General features: G+C 32.6%; 1 protein-coding gene across 6 annotated transcripts in view; it reads right to left on the bottom strand.

Annotated features, from left to right (window-relative positions):
* Positions 1-1,425: 1,425 nt before the first annotated feature.
* Positions 1,426-17,895, bottom strand: part of LOC111047257 (peroxisomal acyl-coenzyme A oxidase 3) — a 35,094-nt gene continuing 18,624 nt past the window's right edge. For all 6 annotated transcript variants that reach the window (XM_022332964.2, XM_022332968.2, XM_022332965.2 and 3 more), the window contains 9 exons: positions 12,291-12,406; positions 11,194-11,363; positions 8,539-8,661; positions 7,669-7,789; positions 6,515-6,742; positions 5,373-5,527; positions 4,775-4,910; positions 4,082-4,233; positions 1,426-1,629 (listed from right to left, as the gene is read on the bottom strand). In XM_022332964.2, the coding sequence (XP_022188656.2) occupies positions 1,525-1,629; positions 4,082-4,233; positions 4,775-4,910; positions 5,373-5,527; positions 6,515-6,742; positions 7,669-7,789; positions 8,539-8,661; positions 11,194-11,363; positions 12,291-12,406 (1,306 nt within the window). In that variant the 3' untranslated portion in view covers positions 1,426-1,524. The remainder of the gene's footprint in view (positions 1,630-4,081; positions 4,234-4,774; positions 4,911-5,372; positions 5,528-6,514; positions 6,743-7,668; positions 7,790-8,538; positions 8,662-11,193; positions 11,364-12,290; positions 12,407-17,895) is intronic.

Here is a 17,895-nt window from a genome sequence, read left to right as displayed (position 1 = left end):
TTTTCCTTGACGGAATAAAACATTCCTAAATAATTCAATATAGCTGAAACTTAACACTATTTTCTCTTCATTTTATTACTTTCCTTGCCCTATTACCATAGGTAAGGAAAGTATTGCTTTCCGAAAAAAATTAAGGTACTCCAATTTCTATACGTTTCAAGGTCCCCTGAGTCCAAAAAAGTGGTTTTTGGGTATTGATTGTGTGTGTATGTGTACACGATATCTCATCTGTACTTTGTGATATGTCCAAAGCTCCGCCAATTTATGTAGATGCATAACAATATAATTATTATCTATAGTTATTATATTACAAATTGCGTTTTCATATCATATACAGTTCAATAATTATTTTCTTAGTCTATATCATGTAAATTCATCTATAATTTTGCTGTATTGTAAGCTATTGTATATAAGTGTATAAGACAGTATATATTGTAATCTACATAAATAAAGTACTCAATCAATCAATCAATCAATCGCTGTATATATATTGTAATCTACATAAATAAAGTACTCAATCAATCAATCAATCTCCCAATTAACGGAATGACTTGAAATTTGGAATTTAAGGTCCTTCCCCTATAAGGATCCGACAAGAACAATTTCGATCAAGTGTAATTCAAGATGGCGGCTAAAATGTTGTCAAAAACAGGGGTTTTCGCGATTTTCTCGAAAACGGCTCAAACGATTTTTATCAAATTTATACCTAAAATAGTCATTGATAAGCTCTATCAACTGCCACAGGTCCCATATCTGTAAAAATTTCAGGAGCTCCGCCCCATCTATGCAAAGTTTATTTTAGATTCCCAATTATCAGGCTTCAGATACAATTTAAACAAAAAATGTCAAGTGGAAAAGATTGAGCATGAGAATCTCTACAATAAATAATGTCCAGTAACATTTTCACCTAAAATTTAATATAAGCTCGAAATTCGAGAAAATGTGATTATTCAATTAATTGTAAACTGTTGATTCTATTTAATCATTCACTACTAAGAGATAACAGACCTCGTGTGTTTCCAGCGTTATTGTCCTGTCACCAGCTGGCTCAGAAAGCTGATTATTTGAATAGATTATTTGAATAGTAGACTTGAGATGCGCGTGAACACTAGCGTCAGTTGATCAATTTTCATAACGTCAAGGAAAGTTGTGTGAGTGCGCCACACCAGATTTTTTGTGTTTAATTTTTCTAGTTTTTCGAAATTTAATTTAAGCGTGACTTAGACTACGACTACGCCCCGTTTTGGAAAGCCAATTTTCTGACTAGCTGTGAAGTCTATAACTTAGCTAAACCCGAGCTAAGAAACCGGCCCTATAAAGACTTCAGGGCTCTATTGTCATCAAGTCAGGTTTAGTTTTCATGCCTCATGAAATTAAAATACACCAAATACAAATGATAGGTTTCTTGAATACACTACACAAATAAAAATTTGAGAGTAAAATTTAATTATAAAAATAACACATAATATTTTTTCAATTAGGCCTATAGTAAAAATATGCCAATAGAGTATTGACGATCCATCATCAAAGTTTAGATCTAGTGTTTGAATTCACAACTTGATTCCACCAGGATGCCTTCTGGAATACATCCGGGTTCCTGTAGATTGCTGCTTGAAGGTTCTTGTAGATCTGGAAAATGAGAAAAAAACATGCAAGACGGTTAAGAAACAGAGAACAGAAGAGCTTTGAAAAGAAAATAGCAAGGACATTCTACAAGACCCTCAACTTGTTTTATTCGAACTGAAACAATATTATCTACAACCGTAAGAAATAAAGGTTTAAAAATAGTTTATTACGTATTGTTTTATTTGTGTATTCTTCAAATTAAGCTAACAAGGATTATCTGGAGAAGTTAAAAATAGGTTATCTTGATTACAAAGAATTTCCGTTAATTTTGCCAATCTTGAGTCTATCTTGAGATAATTTAAAATAAACATTTATCTTAATCCAATCCAGTATAAGATTCATTATGTCTCTGGGAATTCTCGACAAATTTAATTCCCGAACAACGAATATTTCCTGAATCTTAAAGCCTCGAGAGCGAGTAGCAGAACGAGAGCTAAATTCACACTGACACTCAAACCGGCCGATGCCTGAGCGATAAATTGATGAGTAATAGATATTATGAAATTATAGAAACTCTCCTGCCATCTGGCAGTCAATGAGCGAATGAATACAATTTTAAATGGCTTCAACAGCCACATTGCTCTTCCAAGAGAAGAAATTCCATTATGGGCTGCATCCTCTCCTTGATATCATGCTATAGATTTTGTAAGCAGTGTTTAGCAAGATGATTCCTCTATAGTTTTCACAGGAACTTCTCAGTCCAGTCAATATAGACATAAAGAAGAAGGTGTGCTGTTCTGAAGGCGTAGTTCTGATTTTTTAATATATTATTTGGATACATGAGAGAAGTCCAGAACAAATTTCTTCATGTAAAATTTCTTTGTGCTAGATACAGAGTGGCCTAAAAACCTCGTATTTTCAGTTTATTTTCCAGTTTTTAGCTACTCCTGCTAAATCCAGTAATCGGACGGATGGTTGAAGCCAAAAATGAGGTATTTTTCATAATACAAGGAGCATTGTTTTCGGTGGTAACTGGAAATCTATATGAGATAGAGCGCTCTACCTGATCTTAGATTGTAGGCACAAAAATACGCCCAGAGGGACTTTGAATTATAGGCTACATCTAACTAAATGGTAACAATCGGAAGATATTGTTGATCAAAAACTAAAATTAATCAGAATTGATTTTTCTTTAAATTTTACTCATTTTTGAAAACTTAGTACTTATTGAAGATAGAGAGTTCTGAGTGATCTCATTTTATTCAGAATTTTATAATCTGAAACAAAGGCTAGAGCAAATTTTTCCTTCCGATTACTGGATTTGGCAGAAATAGCTGAAAACTGGAAAATGAACTGGAAATACGAGGTTTTTGGGCCACTCTGCATCTAGCACAAGGAAATTTTGCATGAAGAAATTGGTTCTGGACTTTTCTCATGTATCCAAATAATATATTTAAAAATCAGAACTACAATATAAATTACAAGCACAAATGTATATAGTGACTGGACTAAATCTCCCTTCTTGAAAAGAGATTTGACTGTATCCACTTTGCAAACTTCTGGGATGCTCAGTTGTCTCCAGCACATATTTATCAAATGGAGGAAGCTACGTTTGAAGAAGAGTCCCCCATGCTTGAACAGCTCCATATTTAAACCATCCGGCCCAGCTTGTCTTATCTTATACTCTTTTCTAACCTTGTATTCTGCAGGCTAAAACCTATTTAATTTTAAATTTCCGTTGATATTCATTCCTAAATTGAAAAATTTTGTAACCAGCGACCAATGAAGACTTGCAGGTTGCAGGGGCAGTGGGCGCGCACAGGCTCACTCAATGACTGGAACGCCTATGCTATGCGTAGAGTGACTGTATTTACCAAAGTTTAGTCAGTGAACGTCAAGTTTTTATTGTTTATGCCACAATTCACACTACACAAGTAATAATGAGTATAATGAGTTATACATGGAAATGGATTGTTAAGAAAATGGTTCAAGACTTTTAAGGTGAAGGTGAAATAAGGGTACTTAAACCGATTGGTCGCCCTGCCCCTTGGGCGGCCCTATTTACTTCGACATTACATTTTATCAAACTAGCATTGGATAGCCTTCTAAGGAGGAAATGTAGGGTAGAAGTTGTAAGGATATGAAAAGACGAATTAGTGTATTTACAATATCCTAGATGGATTCCTAATATCCTGGTTACTGGGTATTGATAATACAACAGATTACACCAAACAGCTTTGAAAAATTTAATGATAAATGCAAAGTGAAATCGCTTCCATGTGGTTCGGAACCCCTAAAACTGTAGGTCCACTCGTCTCTCATTATCATCCTCATAACCCACATCCAAGCATAGAGCTCATGTGGGCATCACATACTAATCTGTTGACATTGTGTATGTTAATCTTGTATCACTATATACGTTTAATTAATTTTACTATTAATTTTGTCTATTAATTATTTGTCATAGCGTTAATGTAGATTAATTGAAAATGATATCGAAGCTTAATGTTTTTACCTGTCCATCCGACATCCCTAGGGCTGAGTTGAGGATGAAATCAGGAGGAGCGAGAGAGTCAGCCAATGATATAGCTTGTGGCTTCACTTGTGAGCAGAGTTCCAGAATGCCATCTCGCAAACACTTGGCTGCTGTAGTTTGAGCAAATCCACCTGCAAAATAAAAATTTATAAATCAATAATATGAATATTTAAACGCAAGTATAGCTTCGCAACTCTTGAGAAAAATGGGTTATAATTTTTTACGAATGAAACACGTTAATAGATAAAGCTAGTTTATTAAAAGATTTTCTGCTATTTGCAGATTTTAACAAAGCTGGTAACGCTGTGTTGTGATGATATTTAAGTCTTGAGAACATGCATTACTTATTGACAAGAGTATCAAATCGCAGTTATAAAGAGATTCACTTTTAACAGTCAGCAATGGAAACATTGATAGTATTTATAAGTACTGCTTACAGTTTAAATTGAATCTCACTGTAAGACAATTAACCTTCAAATTGATGAAAGAAATCTTGTAGAAAGTGAATCTGCTTGTAGTAGAACACCATAGATTACGGTATCCGTCTTTCAATTAATTTGAATGTTCGCAAATAAAATAGTTTTCATTGCTGGCGAACTGTTACAAAAGAAAAATTACATTTATCACTAAGAAATCTCAAAATTTGTAGTAAAATAATTATTAATAACTTACCTTGATAAAGAGTAGCCAAATGCTTCTCCAGACTCCAAGCACCATACAATCTAGCCAGCAGTTTAAGAACAGCTTTCTGACCTTGATCTTTGCATTCGTTTTCAATGAAGTGGAGAAATGTTTGAAGAACATAATGCTGCAACAACAATAATACGTTTTGACAAAATTGAAACATAAAATGAAGGGAAAAATGGCTGTTAGTGATAAGTAGACTTCAAATATTAATTCATTCATTATAGAACCACCCCAAAAGTTCTCAAACTTAATTCTGAAGTGGAAAGAAAATTAATTTGGTAAATTATTGAATATGTAGAAATAAATGAATGTATGTGTAAATTGTACAATTTGTCAAATACAAAACAAAAACTATCGACTGAGCTCTAGATAATTTGATAAATAATGAATAATATGCTAAACTTGACGAATAACCTTTGAAATAATAGACTAATATAAATTGAAAAATATTGAACAAAACAAGACAAAAAAGACCAATAAAATCATATATGTCATCGGACATCGAACAAAGACAAAACTATCTTTAGATAAGTATTAGATTCTATACTAAGTTATGTTGGAATTAATTCATGGAATAGCCTGCCTCAATGTATGCAATTGAAAGCGTTCGTCCATAGAATACTTGAGAATCATTTCGAGCTGTGAACGAGTCTTTGCCTAAGCTTCGGTTTTCCTGCATTCTGCTGTCGGTTGAGACCAACAAATGACAGACAAGCCAACGGTAAGCACCCAACAAACCTGAACAGACAAAACAACAGACATACAATATTGATAAGGTAAATCATTAACAACAAAGACAGTTAAAATAACTTATAGTATTTATTTTCTGTGGATACAATTACAAATCATATAAATATGATTGGGAAAGAACAACAGGCATGGCCAAAAACTATCCTGTTCCCAAATTTTGATAATGAATAACATGTCAGAAAGGATAGGTTATGTTTTTACTGATAAAGTATTAAAAAGGTAGATCATCAAACAGCATTCAAATTTCTGTGTAGTAGTGAAAGTGGAACTTGGTAGTTATTTATATTGAATGAAAATATTTTGTCACAACCAATTTTTCATAGAACTAATAATTCAAGTGTTACACCTTTAACAATCTGCAGAAAAGTTCAGTGAAATGGAGGTCAATATAATGGTGTATCAACAAGAGTTCCAGGTTATTTTAATAAATAAAAGGTTGCGTCGATTTCATTCGAAATCAGAATATTATTCCCTTAACATCTTGAATATTGTACGAAGCTTTTTATAATTTACTATATAACGCGAAATAAACAATGCAGAGGTGAGCTTGATATCTGATCACTTAGCTTAGATAAGTGATTGGCAAGGTATTCCCCTCCACAACGGGAGCAAGAGACTTCCGCGACTGCTTGAGACCTGCCCAATAACTAGAATAATAAATATTATGAGCTTCAAAGACATTTTCTGGTGGTTCCAAACTTACCTAATTTTGTATTATTCGGTGTACGATCAAGACAGGTGAGTTTAAAAACCACCTAAATTTTGCAGTACTAACGCTAGCTCTGTGGCTAAATGATGTGGTTGTTACATTTACTGAAATGAATTATTCACGATGACTATTATCGAAGCCATGACTATGAACAATCTCACAGATTAAATTTTAAACTACTTGAATTTAATGTGACAGAAATTACAATCGTCAAATTAATATTGCAAAGAGTTTGACTAAATGAGAATAAAACTTTTTCCACTTACTGTCAGGTGAAGTAGCATTAGAAGTTGAGAACTTTGATGAAAGAATCCTGTCTATATCGCTGAGAAAATGCACTGAATTGAAGGGCGTTTTGAAAACGGATTTGTCTTTTTTGCCAGCTTGATACAAGCCTAGCAGCCAATTACTGGTTTGTTGGACAAGTACGTTGTTGTCGCCTTCATAAGTACAGTTTGGATCGTTGTCGTTACGCAAGTCACTGATTCCAGAAACTGAAAAAAATAATACAGAAATAGAGTAGGCTAAGGTGTCGTTTGAAAAATATTAAAACACCAGAACATTCATGAACAATTATTTATCAAAATATTTGGAAACACGTCTCAAAGCTCTGCAGAACCTCAAAACAATTATTCAGTATTTCTAATATTTGGGTTATTAACTATCAACACTTATTTCCAGTTAAAGATTCACAGCTCTCGTGGTTAAGTGGTAGAATAGACACTATTGTGGCCGTGTATTGGCCACGTCAACAAATAAAAAAGTCATTCTATTCTCTCAAATCATAATCAGAAAAACACTTGGCCGAAGAAGACTTGGAAACCAATATGAATTTTAATGTTTTGAAAATATTAGGAATAAAAATACATTCTTAGGGAAAAGAAAAATAATGATCTCTTTCTTCATTATATTTGTATAAACTCTTTCTTCTTAAATTAATTACTCTTTCTTCTTAAATTTAATTAATTTTCTTACTTAATACTTATTTTTATTTATAAAATAGAATTATAGAACCCTTTTTGAAATTAATAAAATAATAGATAGAAAAAAATCATTTTTAATCTATTATTTTATTAATTTAAAAAATGGATACTATAATTCTATTTTATAAAATAAACTCTCTCTTACACTCTTTGTATTAATTTTTGTGTTATGAGAGCAATAATGGGGTCTCCCTGGTGCTCTCACATATTGTACCTTTTAAATAAATTATGTAAACTATGACTAAAGTACTGATTAGATTAGAAACTAATATTGCACTAACATACTCAGATCAATCACTAAATGAATGTGATAATTTGTGAATGCAAAACTACATTTGAGGAATCCATAAGTCTCCCTGTAATCTGTGATTTGTAATTTTTGTAGCATATTCAGATCAATGAGTCAGTGAATATGCGACTTTTGAATGGAAACCTACTTTTGAGGAATCCATGACCACCGCAAGCCTCCCTGCACTCTTGAATGCCGTCTCTGGCAGTCCAGCCCGTCAATGGCTTGCCGGCACTTGACATCGCATGGATCTCAGGACCCATTGCAGCCTGCAACAAATTCAAATTAAAATTAAAATAAAAAATAATTCTATATGAAAGATGTAACACAGATATTAAAAGTGACAATAAATCCATTATAACTGTAAATTGACTACAAATGGATTCAAAGTAGAAGACAAAGAAGAAGTGGAAAACAAAGCTCCTATCAGCATATAAAATGATGTTTCCTACAGGTTGAAGTAATGACTGGATGTCGATGAATCGAGTTGAAATCACAAGTTTATACATAATTAAAATAGTTTATAGATCGCAGTTCGTATCAAGAAATTCGAATATTTGATAATAACTAGTATTTTAATATCAATTGGGCATTATTATATAAAGAGTAGAAAATCTCTCACATGACTGATTTCTGAATCTTCACTTTAATAATTTTGTTTATTGGATTTTCTATATGCTGAAAATATTTTTATTTTTTTAATCAGTTACAAAATAAAGTTTAATATTGATTCTATTATCATGACACTCAATTATGATGATTGTGATTACCAAACCTCGAAACAATAATTATTAAATCATACAAAGTAATGCTATTCAATGATAATATTTCATTACATTATTTCATATCATTATTTCATTACATTGGAAACGGCAATTCCTGCCAGTTCAAAACATTGTTTGCAGCAATTATGGAATGAAAAAAAATGAATAGTATAAATTTGAGAATCTCAAGCAGGCTGGTGTAGTTGTTGTCAGAGAATTCAAGAGAACATCACTTAAGCTATACTAATACTTGCCAAATCTGCATCCATCTGTCCCGTGATGAGCTTCAATTGAAAATCCATGAATCGATTGCTGAATATATCTCCAAATATTTTCAGTGTGTAAGCGGCAGCCAAGTATGGGAAGAGTCTCCATTGCTGGAAAATGTGTTGAGTTATTATAAGTTTAGGATGTTTTTAAACAAATCAAAACGGAGAATAAGAGGAGGATTAGTTTTTAAAACCATATCACATTACGAACCAATTCTCCATTTACAATAATGCAGATACAATGATAGAATACAGTAGCCTAAATACTGTTCAAATATAGTTCAGTACAGTTCAAAACTTGAAAGTTTTGGAAGAGATGCACAAATTGCTGTATTTTTTGTTATAATAATAAATATCGGGGACCGAGCATCGCTCTGGAGTACAAAAGCATAAAAAATATTACGAGAGAAGAAATTATAATAACATTGATACAGAAATGCTCTATCTAATCACTGTAAATTGAGACTAATTCCCAGAGGAATGCAACAATTTCAAAAAGATGGATCTACTGGAATTAATCAGGATTGAAAATAACCCGGCTTTTTTGCAACCGGCACTAAGTACCTGATTGAATGATTACAAAAGTTCAACAGCTGAGTCATAATTTTGACAAAGTCCCACACACATGAACTCGCTCACTCACTTCCATCACCAAAAGATTATTATCATCTGTTTTCCAAGGATGAATAATAATTATCCTTTCAATGTCCTTCAGCGAGTTTTCCCAGGGATGAGACCTAGTGCAATCGAATCTTTATATTATAAACCTACTATGTCCTGAATTTCGTGACAATCGTTAGAGCCATTTTCGAGATCCGGTGAAATACAAACATATAAACATCCAAACATCTAAACATATAAACAGAAGTTGCTCGTTTAATAGTATAGGATTGGTAAGTGGTATACTGCTGACCCAAATTTTAGATTATTAAAACTAGAATAGTCATGTATTATGGCCCCTTCGACTTAGATTCTAATTTTTTTCAGATTGAAAATAAATGATTCTATACAGAGTAATTGGTAGCAGAGAAATTTAAATATAGTATTATTACACTTTTTCTATGCATTTAAACACAACATGCAGTGAAATATTAAGAAAATAATTAAAAACTTTTACTCACTGACTCAACTGTTCCAACTGTTGAAAATGGTCGCTAGACGGTCGAAAGTACTTCAGTCAGTGAGTAAAAGTTTTTAATTATTTACTTAATATTTCACTGCATGTCGTGTTTAAATACATAGAAAAAGTGTGTTAATACATAGCAGCTCGGAATGGATCAAGAAACCATCAACTATAGTATTATATATTTTATTCATTCAATAAATGTAAAGACAATTTTTTTCCAGCTTACAGAGGCTACTGTGTTTTATCTATCCATTAACACCAGGAATCCCATGATTCCATTGTTCTGCGACATATTATCTCAGCTCATAAATTTTATATAAGATGGAAGATTTATTAGAATATGCAGTTAACCAACTGCTGGAATATTATTACTCTATAATAATTGACCGAGCGAAGTGAGGTCTAAGATTCAAGCCGACGGTTTTGCATTTCTCTTTATGTTTAAATGTTTATATGTTGCGCATTTACGGCGAAACGCAGCAATAGATTTTCATGAAATTTGACAGGTATGTTCCTTTTTAAATTGCGCGTCGGCGTAGCCTATATACAAGGTTTTTGGACATTTTGAATTTCAAGGATAATATAAAAGGAAAAGGAGCCTCCTTCATACGCCAATATTCGAGTAAAAATCAGACTATAGAATTATTCATCATAAATCAGCTGTCGAGTGGATTATAAATTGCATGCCATGACGCATGCAATTCAATATATCTCAATGTAAAATATATTTTTGGTGAAAAATCAGCTGCTGTGTGGACTATTAAATGCATGCCTCATTGAATGCAATTTTTATGCACTATTAAATGAACTATCGATTGCATTCAATAACGCATGCAATTAATAACTAAAATAGCATAGTATTGTCTCTCGACCTTACTCTGCTTTGAACTCGGGCTGTCCTGTTGCCAGTATGTCACGAAGGGGGTAAGCTTTTGATGTTAGCATTTTTATACACCAACCCCAACAGCCATTAGCCGTTTTCACACCGATATCTCGCCGATACGACAGACAGACAGGATTCACTCTGATGTATAGTTTGAGAGGAGGCTTTGGTTTATAACTGCGCGAGGACTACTGTTCACAGAACTACTAGTTATATAGCTTTCATTGGATATTTTAAATAATTATTACACAGTAATTTTTAATAAATTCACTCTCGTTCCAGGACAGGAATATCTAATATATAATATAATCTAACAATCATAATTGAAAAAATTTAGCCGTTTTCACACCGATATCTCGCCGATACGACAGACAGACAGGATTCACTCTGATGTATAGTTTGAGAGGAGGCTTTGGTTTATAACTGCGCGAGGACTACTGTTCACAGAACTACTAGTTATATAGCTTTCATTGGATATTTTAAATAATTATTACACAGTAATTTTAAATAAATTCACTCTCGTTCCAGGACAGGAATATCTAATATATAATATAATCTAACAATCATAATTGGAAAAAAATAACACTTCAAAATAGTGACACGGTAACGGGAATGTAGTATTTGATGTTACCTGTAACTGGTATTCAATAACAGGTAATTCGTCTTCGGCTTTATCGGTGGGTCCGAACTGTTTCCTCACTGCCGAGTAACGAATTGCTATGACGACCGCCTTCATCAAGTAGGCCGCGCAAATTGTCACTATACTAATACGACCTGACGATAGCATGCCAAGAGACGCACCTGTCAAATACAATTCGATTGATAAATAATGTAAAACTATATTTATTTTCATAAACTAAAGAATTAAACAAATTTGTATTGGAGGGGGCCCATGAAAGGAAGGTCTCATCTTGCCTGATATTTTCTATTTCTCCATTTATTGTAAAAAACACTACAATCATGATATTATAATTATTACCATGGAGGAAAATCTAGGCTGAGCCTGTATAATTCTCTCCCAAATTTTCATTTAATTTATATAGATTTACATAAATAATTTCAAGGAATAGGATAAAGCATAGAATGAAAAATGGAAAAAGAAAAATTATCTGGGAAAAAGCTACATAACATGACTATCAAGTATTCGAATATTTCATCAGTATGAATTCATTGTAGTGATTCAATCGATCATTTTGAGCAAGATAATTCTACGTTACCAATCAGTGGCCAATATTCGGGAAAATTCTTTAGGGAATTTCTAACTGGTTAGAAATTATATAAAGTGAGAGTTTTATTAATCAATCAAATCAGTTTTATTTTGCCAGAACAATAATAAATCAAATTACATACAATACATCCAGAACAAAAAATATATAATACAATTCCACTTATTAATAAGAATACTGGATTAAATAAAATCTTTACTTAATTCTGACAAAACAAAAGCACCACTTGCTGAATTAAAACTGATTCGTATGCAAGTAGGAGCATTAAAAAAATAAGGTATTAGTTTCAGAGAGTTTTAGAAATTTACATTATGAACAGAGATGTTGAGGAATTTCTCCATATGAAGGTGAATTAACCAAAAAAGACCACTGACGATGATGCCTTAAGAGTATTGAAACTTTAGTCTGGCTCAAATAAATTATATAAAACTGAAAATATTGCTTTTATTTCACCTGAATTATAGAAAGTTAGAATTTCTAGAAAGTTCGTTCTCCAACTCACCAAATCGCTTATTAGGATCTTTGTAGGGACTAGTATAGGTTCCATCCGGTAGGACGTCTCCGGTGCGATTTAGTAAATTCTCTCTAGGAATCCGATATTGTTGAAACATAACAAAACTGTAAAATGAATGACAATTTGATATTATAATTCATTCAAAAACAAATAAGAATATAATGCAAACATTGTTATTATTGTTCGATCGATGAAATAGTAAGGAAATACTCAGGAGCTACTTAAAATTAAATTTAAAGACAATATAGGCTGCTCTGATAAATTCAGAGCTAATATAATAATAATAAATGAATTTATTTCCTTAACAAAATACAATACAATACAATAGGTCTATAAAAAATATGGAATTTAATTCTATTGGAAATTAACCTACTCAACTATGGGAAACCCATGTACTAGAGTAGGTGTTAGTAGTAGTAATAGATTCTGGGTGGGGGTGCAAACTGCAAATACGTTGGGTAAGTGAGCTCACATATTGTTTGAGATTATGTTTTCTATATGATGTCTTTCAATTGAAATAATCCTGTTCTTAGCGGCAGTTTTGAATCTTCTTGGGTTTTCTATTGTCTTGATTTTGTGTTTGATTTTTGTTTTTATTGTCTTAATATCAATTGATATTAATAATCTTATACTACACATACTATATGAAAAAGCTTTCTTAGCCAAAACTGTTTTCTTTTTAGAAAGTACATTGCTTTCTTCAATTTTGAAATAAATTTTGGACCATGTGCCCAACCAGAGAGCAATTTTTAATACCTCAAGGGCAAATCAGACTAAGTTTGATTATTGTTATGCATATCATAAGCAAAAGTGTGATATTGTTTATCATAATACATTATGCACCTGGAAGAGCATCAAAATAATCAGACAGTTCACCTAGTTCACCTTGAATGTTTAAAACATGTATTATTCTATTCACCAAATTAGGAGTAGCTAGTGTTGTTGTTGTTTAAACTAGCATTGATGAACAAGTCCAAAACTGTACTGCTTATTCATCGCCTCCAAAGTGAAGGATAATGCTGAAGGAAAAAATTATTTTCTACATGTGAGTCTATTCCTCACAAGTACAACCATGTATTTTTCATTATTCTTTACAAAAGTGAAAATTTATTCCTCAATTTGAAAAGTATACACATTATATTATTGAGACTGGAATACAAAACGAAAAAGGTCTTACTTCAATCATTATAAGTGAAAATGAAAATTCATCAACTGCAAATTCGGCTTATTTTGGAATCTGGAACATACATTTTCAATAAATTGTTCTATATGGTAGAAATGAACTGTAACAAAAGACTTTTGTTTCAATAGTGTAACAATCACACATCCACCATCCATCATCCTTGAGCGAAATAGTTTCGTTCGAGACATGTGCCGGGCACTCTCTTTAATTCAGGCCTTTTCCCAAGTTATAATAGTAAATTTAATACGCAATAGACTAGAGCCATTATTGTAAGTGAGTTGGCGAAATAAATTATTTTCTCTCTCTATTATGAACGGCCATGACTTCGAGTTTCCCATGATAGATATTTAAAAATTGTGGCTCCGAGTCGTCGAGGAATGTAGATTATGGAATTATCTCTAATACTTAGCCTTCTTGTCGCGACATAAAGTGCGATAAGTTGGAAAACAGCAAGCATTGAAATTATAACAAACTACCGATTTTGCAGTTACTATTTGGTCCAAAGGCTCTAGAAGCCACGCGACGATTGGTCAAATTGATTCCTTTCGCCCAATAGGAGACCTGTTTCTAAATACAGTAGTGGGGATTCCCAGTCGAGAGACCAGATTACGTTTCGGAGGACACTTTGCTAGGAGCACTACGAGAGTAAAGATGTAGTCATTATGTTTCGCCCTTTTTGGGCAAGTTTATGAGTTTATATCATTTTTAGTTAATGTAGGAGCTAGTTTTATTTTTATTAAAGTTTAAATTTTCTAGTAGTGCCATGTCCTGAAAAGTTTAATTGTGTTTCTTCATCATGTACGAATAATTGTTTCTTCAAATAACCGCTAAGTGGGTTCATGTGTGTCCCCAAACCAACTTCTTGTACTACCACCCCTTTGGTTCCGCAACTTTATGTAACACCGCTTCAAGACACCCGTTCAGACGACAGGTCTAGGGACGTAAGAGGACGTCGCCGTCAAGCCAAATTCAACCGGTAAAAGCTCACCGCCAAAAACAAGGTACTGTAACCCCGACGATAAAGCAACGTACAGACCAACGAAAGTGCACTGTAGTGAAACAAAGGTTCATTCGAGAATGTCAATCAAAAGTGGGGATTCAAAATTATTATGAAATGGGTTATATGGGTTATTATCGACGAAACTTGGGTTCAACGGGCTTTTCTTTCTTGAGTAATTCCATGTTGAAATGAACTTGTTATTTGATGACTGATATTGTTTGGTTTTGTGACGTATTGCTATCTAATCGGGGATAGTAATGCGCCCCCAAATCAGATGAAGAATGTCACCAAAGTAACATGAAATTGTTGTTTCTGTTGTTCGATTTTAGTTGCCAATGTTTATTGAAGCTGTTTGTATTTTTAAATTATTTCAAATTGTAGTGTTATTCTATACTATAAACCTATTAAATCAGGCATGGCAAGATTAATTGAAGTTTTCTTGACTCTAGCCCGTTCACCTGCATGAATTAGGTATAGACTCAGGTATTTTCTAGATGTGTCGGCCTATTTCTAAATTCTAAATTTTATTCAAAATTATCTTATCTATTATCTTTTAAAAAGTGAAGGCACACAACTGCGCCACTCTGCTGTCTAGAGATATTTAAATCTCTGGAATTCAAATTTTCTAAAAAATTAAATTTTTCATAACTTACTCTAATCATACTAGATCAATTTTTCTGAGTCTATACTTAATAATTCATTCTGTGAACGTGTTAACTCTCAATATTTTGGGTTTGGAGTTGAATGAATAATTTATTGTTGCTACTCCAATTTTTCTGAAGTTTAAATAATTGTAGATGAAACAGGAAAGTTATTCAGTTATGTTAAACCATTAAAATGATAATCTTTTGAAGTGCTTAAAGATAAAGTCAAGTATCATTGATGCTTAAGTTGAAAGTATTCTGAAACTTCATATTGAAATTGATCATTGAGAAATTAAAGGTTTAACGTTAGAATAAAAATGAGTAGAAGAAACTAGGATATGTGAGAAAAAACTGATTCTAAGTGCTGAATAAATTTTTTGTATTCTGTAATTCCGTGAATGATGATAGAAATTATTGTAATGTCAACGTACGTATTCTGGTCTCACGCATCGGGTACTTGAGTATCAGCATAGTATAGTAGTAGTGACAGTGAATATTGAAATTTTAAAAGTCAACTCAATGAAGTTAGGAAAATGCGGAAATTATTATAGGAGAATGTTTGAGGAAAATAGGAAATTTTTTTGATAAGTTTAGGTAGATCGAAGGTAATCAGAGAATAAATAGGAAACTGTTTTATTAGTTATTGTTGATATGTAGTTTTGAAAAGTTGATGAGTAGTTTTGGCCTTGAGATGTTTAAACTGAATAATTGGGTATTGTAGATTAAAGTTGAAACGATGATCAAATCCTTGGGAATTTGTATAAAAATAAGTTGATTGAGATGAGGTTGTTAAGTCCCTTTATCAGTAATGTTTATTCTCGAAAAGGTGAATCAGTTTTATTATTGGAGATATTTTTTTTTAGGTGTGATTTTTGCGGTAGGCATGCGTAGTGATAGTGTAAAGATCCGTTGTGTTGGTGACGTTTCCTGTAGGCTGTGGGGAATATTTTTTTGTTTAGTTGAGACTCAAGATTTAGAGGAAGACACGGGGATGTCCTGCCTATGTGTGTGTTGAGGTTGAATTTAGGTAATCGGCGCGAGTGTAGGTCCGTGTCCAGAGAGAACGGAGCACTGCCCGAAAGTTGTCCATGTAACAAATCAAGGAATCTAGCTGTGACTAACCTTGCAGATTTGTACGGTGGAATTGTATAATTTTAGCGAAAGGCACCGAAGATGGTGTGAGCTAAGATTTTTTTGTATCTAGTAAACGGTCTGGTTTATTCGAGAGTTATGGGGCTCGTCAGTAGAATAACGTAAACCGAAATCTAGAATATTTAGTGAGTCTTCGTAGTGATTGTAAGGAAAACAATCAGCGTAATGCAGTTTAGGAAAGCCCAGTCAAAAGGTTCGTTAATGTTTGGTAGGAAAGTCAGCCGCAAAAACACAAGTAATAATTAGTAAAAAAAGGGGGGTATTATTGAGTTTAAAGTTGCTTAGAAATTTGGTAGGGTAACGAAAATTGAAGGTTTTAGACAATGAATATTTAAAGTGATTAGTTAAGGTATACAAATAAAATAACAGAGAAACTTTTTCGAGTACCTAGGTAATGTTAAAATGGTTATCAGTGAAAGTAGAAATAAATATGGGAACAGTACTGAACAGGTTAAATTAAAATAAAATTAACAGTGAGATTCTTCTAGTTAAATTTGAAATGAAAAGGGAAAAACTCTTGAGTTAAGCATGAGTCTAAATTATTCTGTAGTTGAGAGTTGAAAGGTTGATTAAAAAGTTAATTGGGGGATATGAAAGTAGAAATATGTAGGAAAATTCGTGTCAAAAAGGAAATAGAATTTTTGTTGGGAAAATTAAATTGAGGTAATTAACAGTAGTAGGACCCTTTAGAGATAAGTAGTCAAAAAGAATTAATAAATAAAAAAAAATAGGAAAATCTTTAATGAAATGATAAATTTTTTAATGATGAATAGTAAAATTGCAATCAAGTTTTCCATGTGAATAAGTTGAGATATTTTGAGATCTAGTAGAGTAATTGAAACTAGTTGGATATGAAATTTATTGTTGAGAAATAATTATGTGAGGCTCCAGTAAGGTTGAAAATGTCAGTGAACTTGAGAATCAGTAATAGTGTATTAGTAGCCTATTAATGTGTTAATGTGTTGGTAAATTCAATAATGTTGGTAATCAGAAGGCAAGCAGTAGCAGTCCAACAATGCTAGTTAGAGCTGAACTTTCATATTATTAAATCATGCCTTGAGAAATTATTCTTCCAGTGTTTAGAGAAAATGTCACGTACTTTGAGTTTGCGATAAATAATAGCCTGGCACTCGATCATAGTTTTGTTTTGACTAGCGTTCTGTCGTAAAGGTTTCCTACTGGAATATTATAATGCAAAATCACACTCGAGTTATGTTGAAAAAAGATCCGACCAGGATACAGATCAGTCTATTGAAGGCAAGATTTTTTGTCGTGAGTTATAATTGGATAAGTTTTTGTGAGTATGGCGCCACTCTATAGCCTTGTCTCTATACACTCAACGAGATGATTCCTAATGAATGAGAAAAGAGAAAAGGAGTTATGATAAAGATATTTACCGTATTTGTTATAAGGATTCATTACGGGTTCATGAAAAGTTTATTAGTCAAAGATTTTGTTACGTGACAATATAATGTATATAGAAGAAATTCCGGAATGTAAATAACTTGCGCAACTAGATTAGTCATTAAATTATGTTATTAACTTCGTAATATTAAATATATTTAGGTAGGTGAATTAGGTTTAATTTTATTTCATTGATCGGCTGCCTACTCG

Source organism: Nilaparvata lugens, chromosome 10 (genome assembly GCF_014356525.2).
Source record: "Nilaparvata lugens isolate BPH chromosome 10, ASM1435652v1, whole genome shotgun sequence".
NCBI classification, from domain to species: domain Eukaryota; kingdom Metazoa; phylum Arthropoda; class Insecta; order Hemiptera; family Delphacidae; genus Nilaparvata; species Nilaparvata lugens.
The sequence above is the reverse complement of the archived record's forward strand: the minus strand, read 5'-3'. Positions and strand labels throughout refer to the sequence as shown.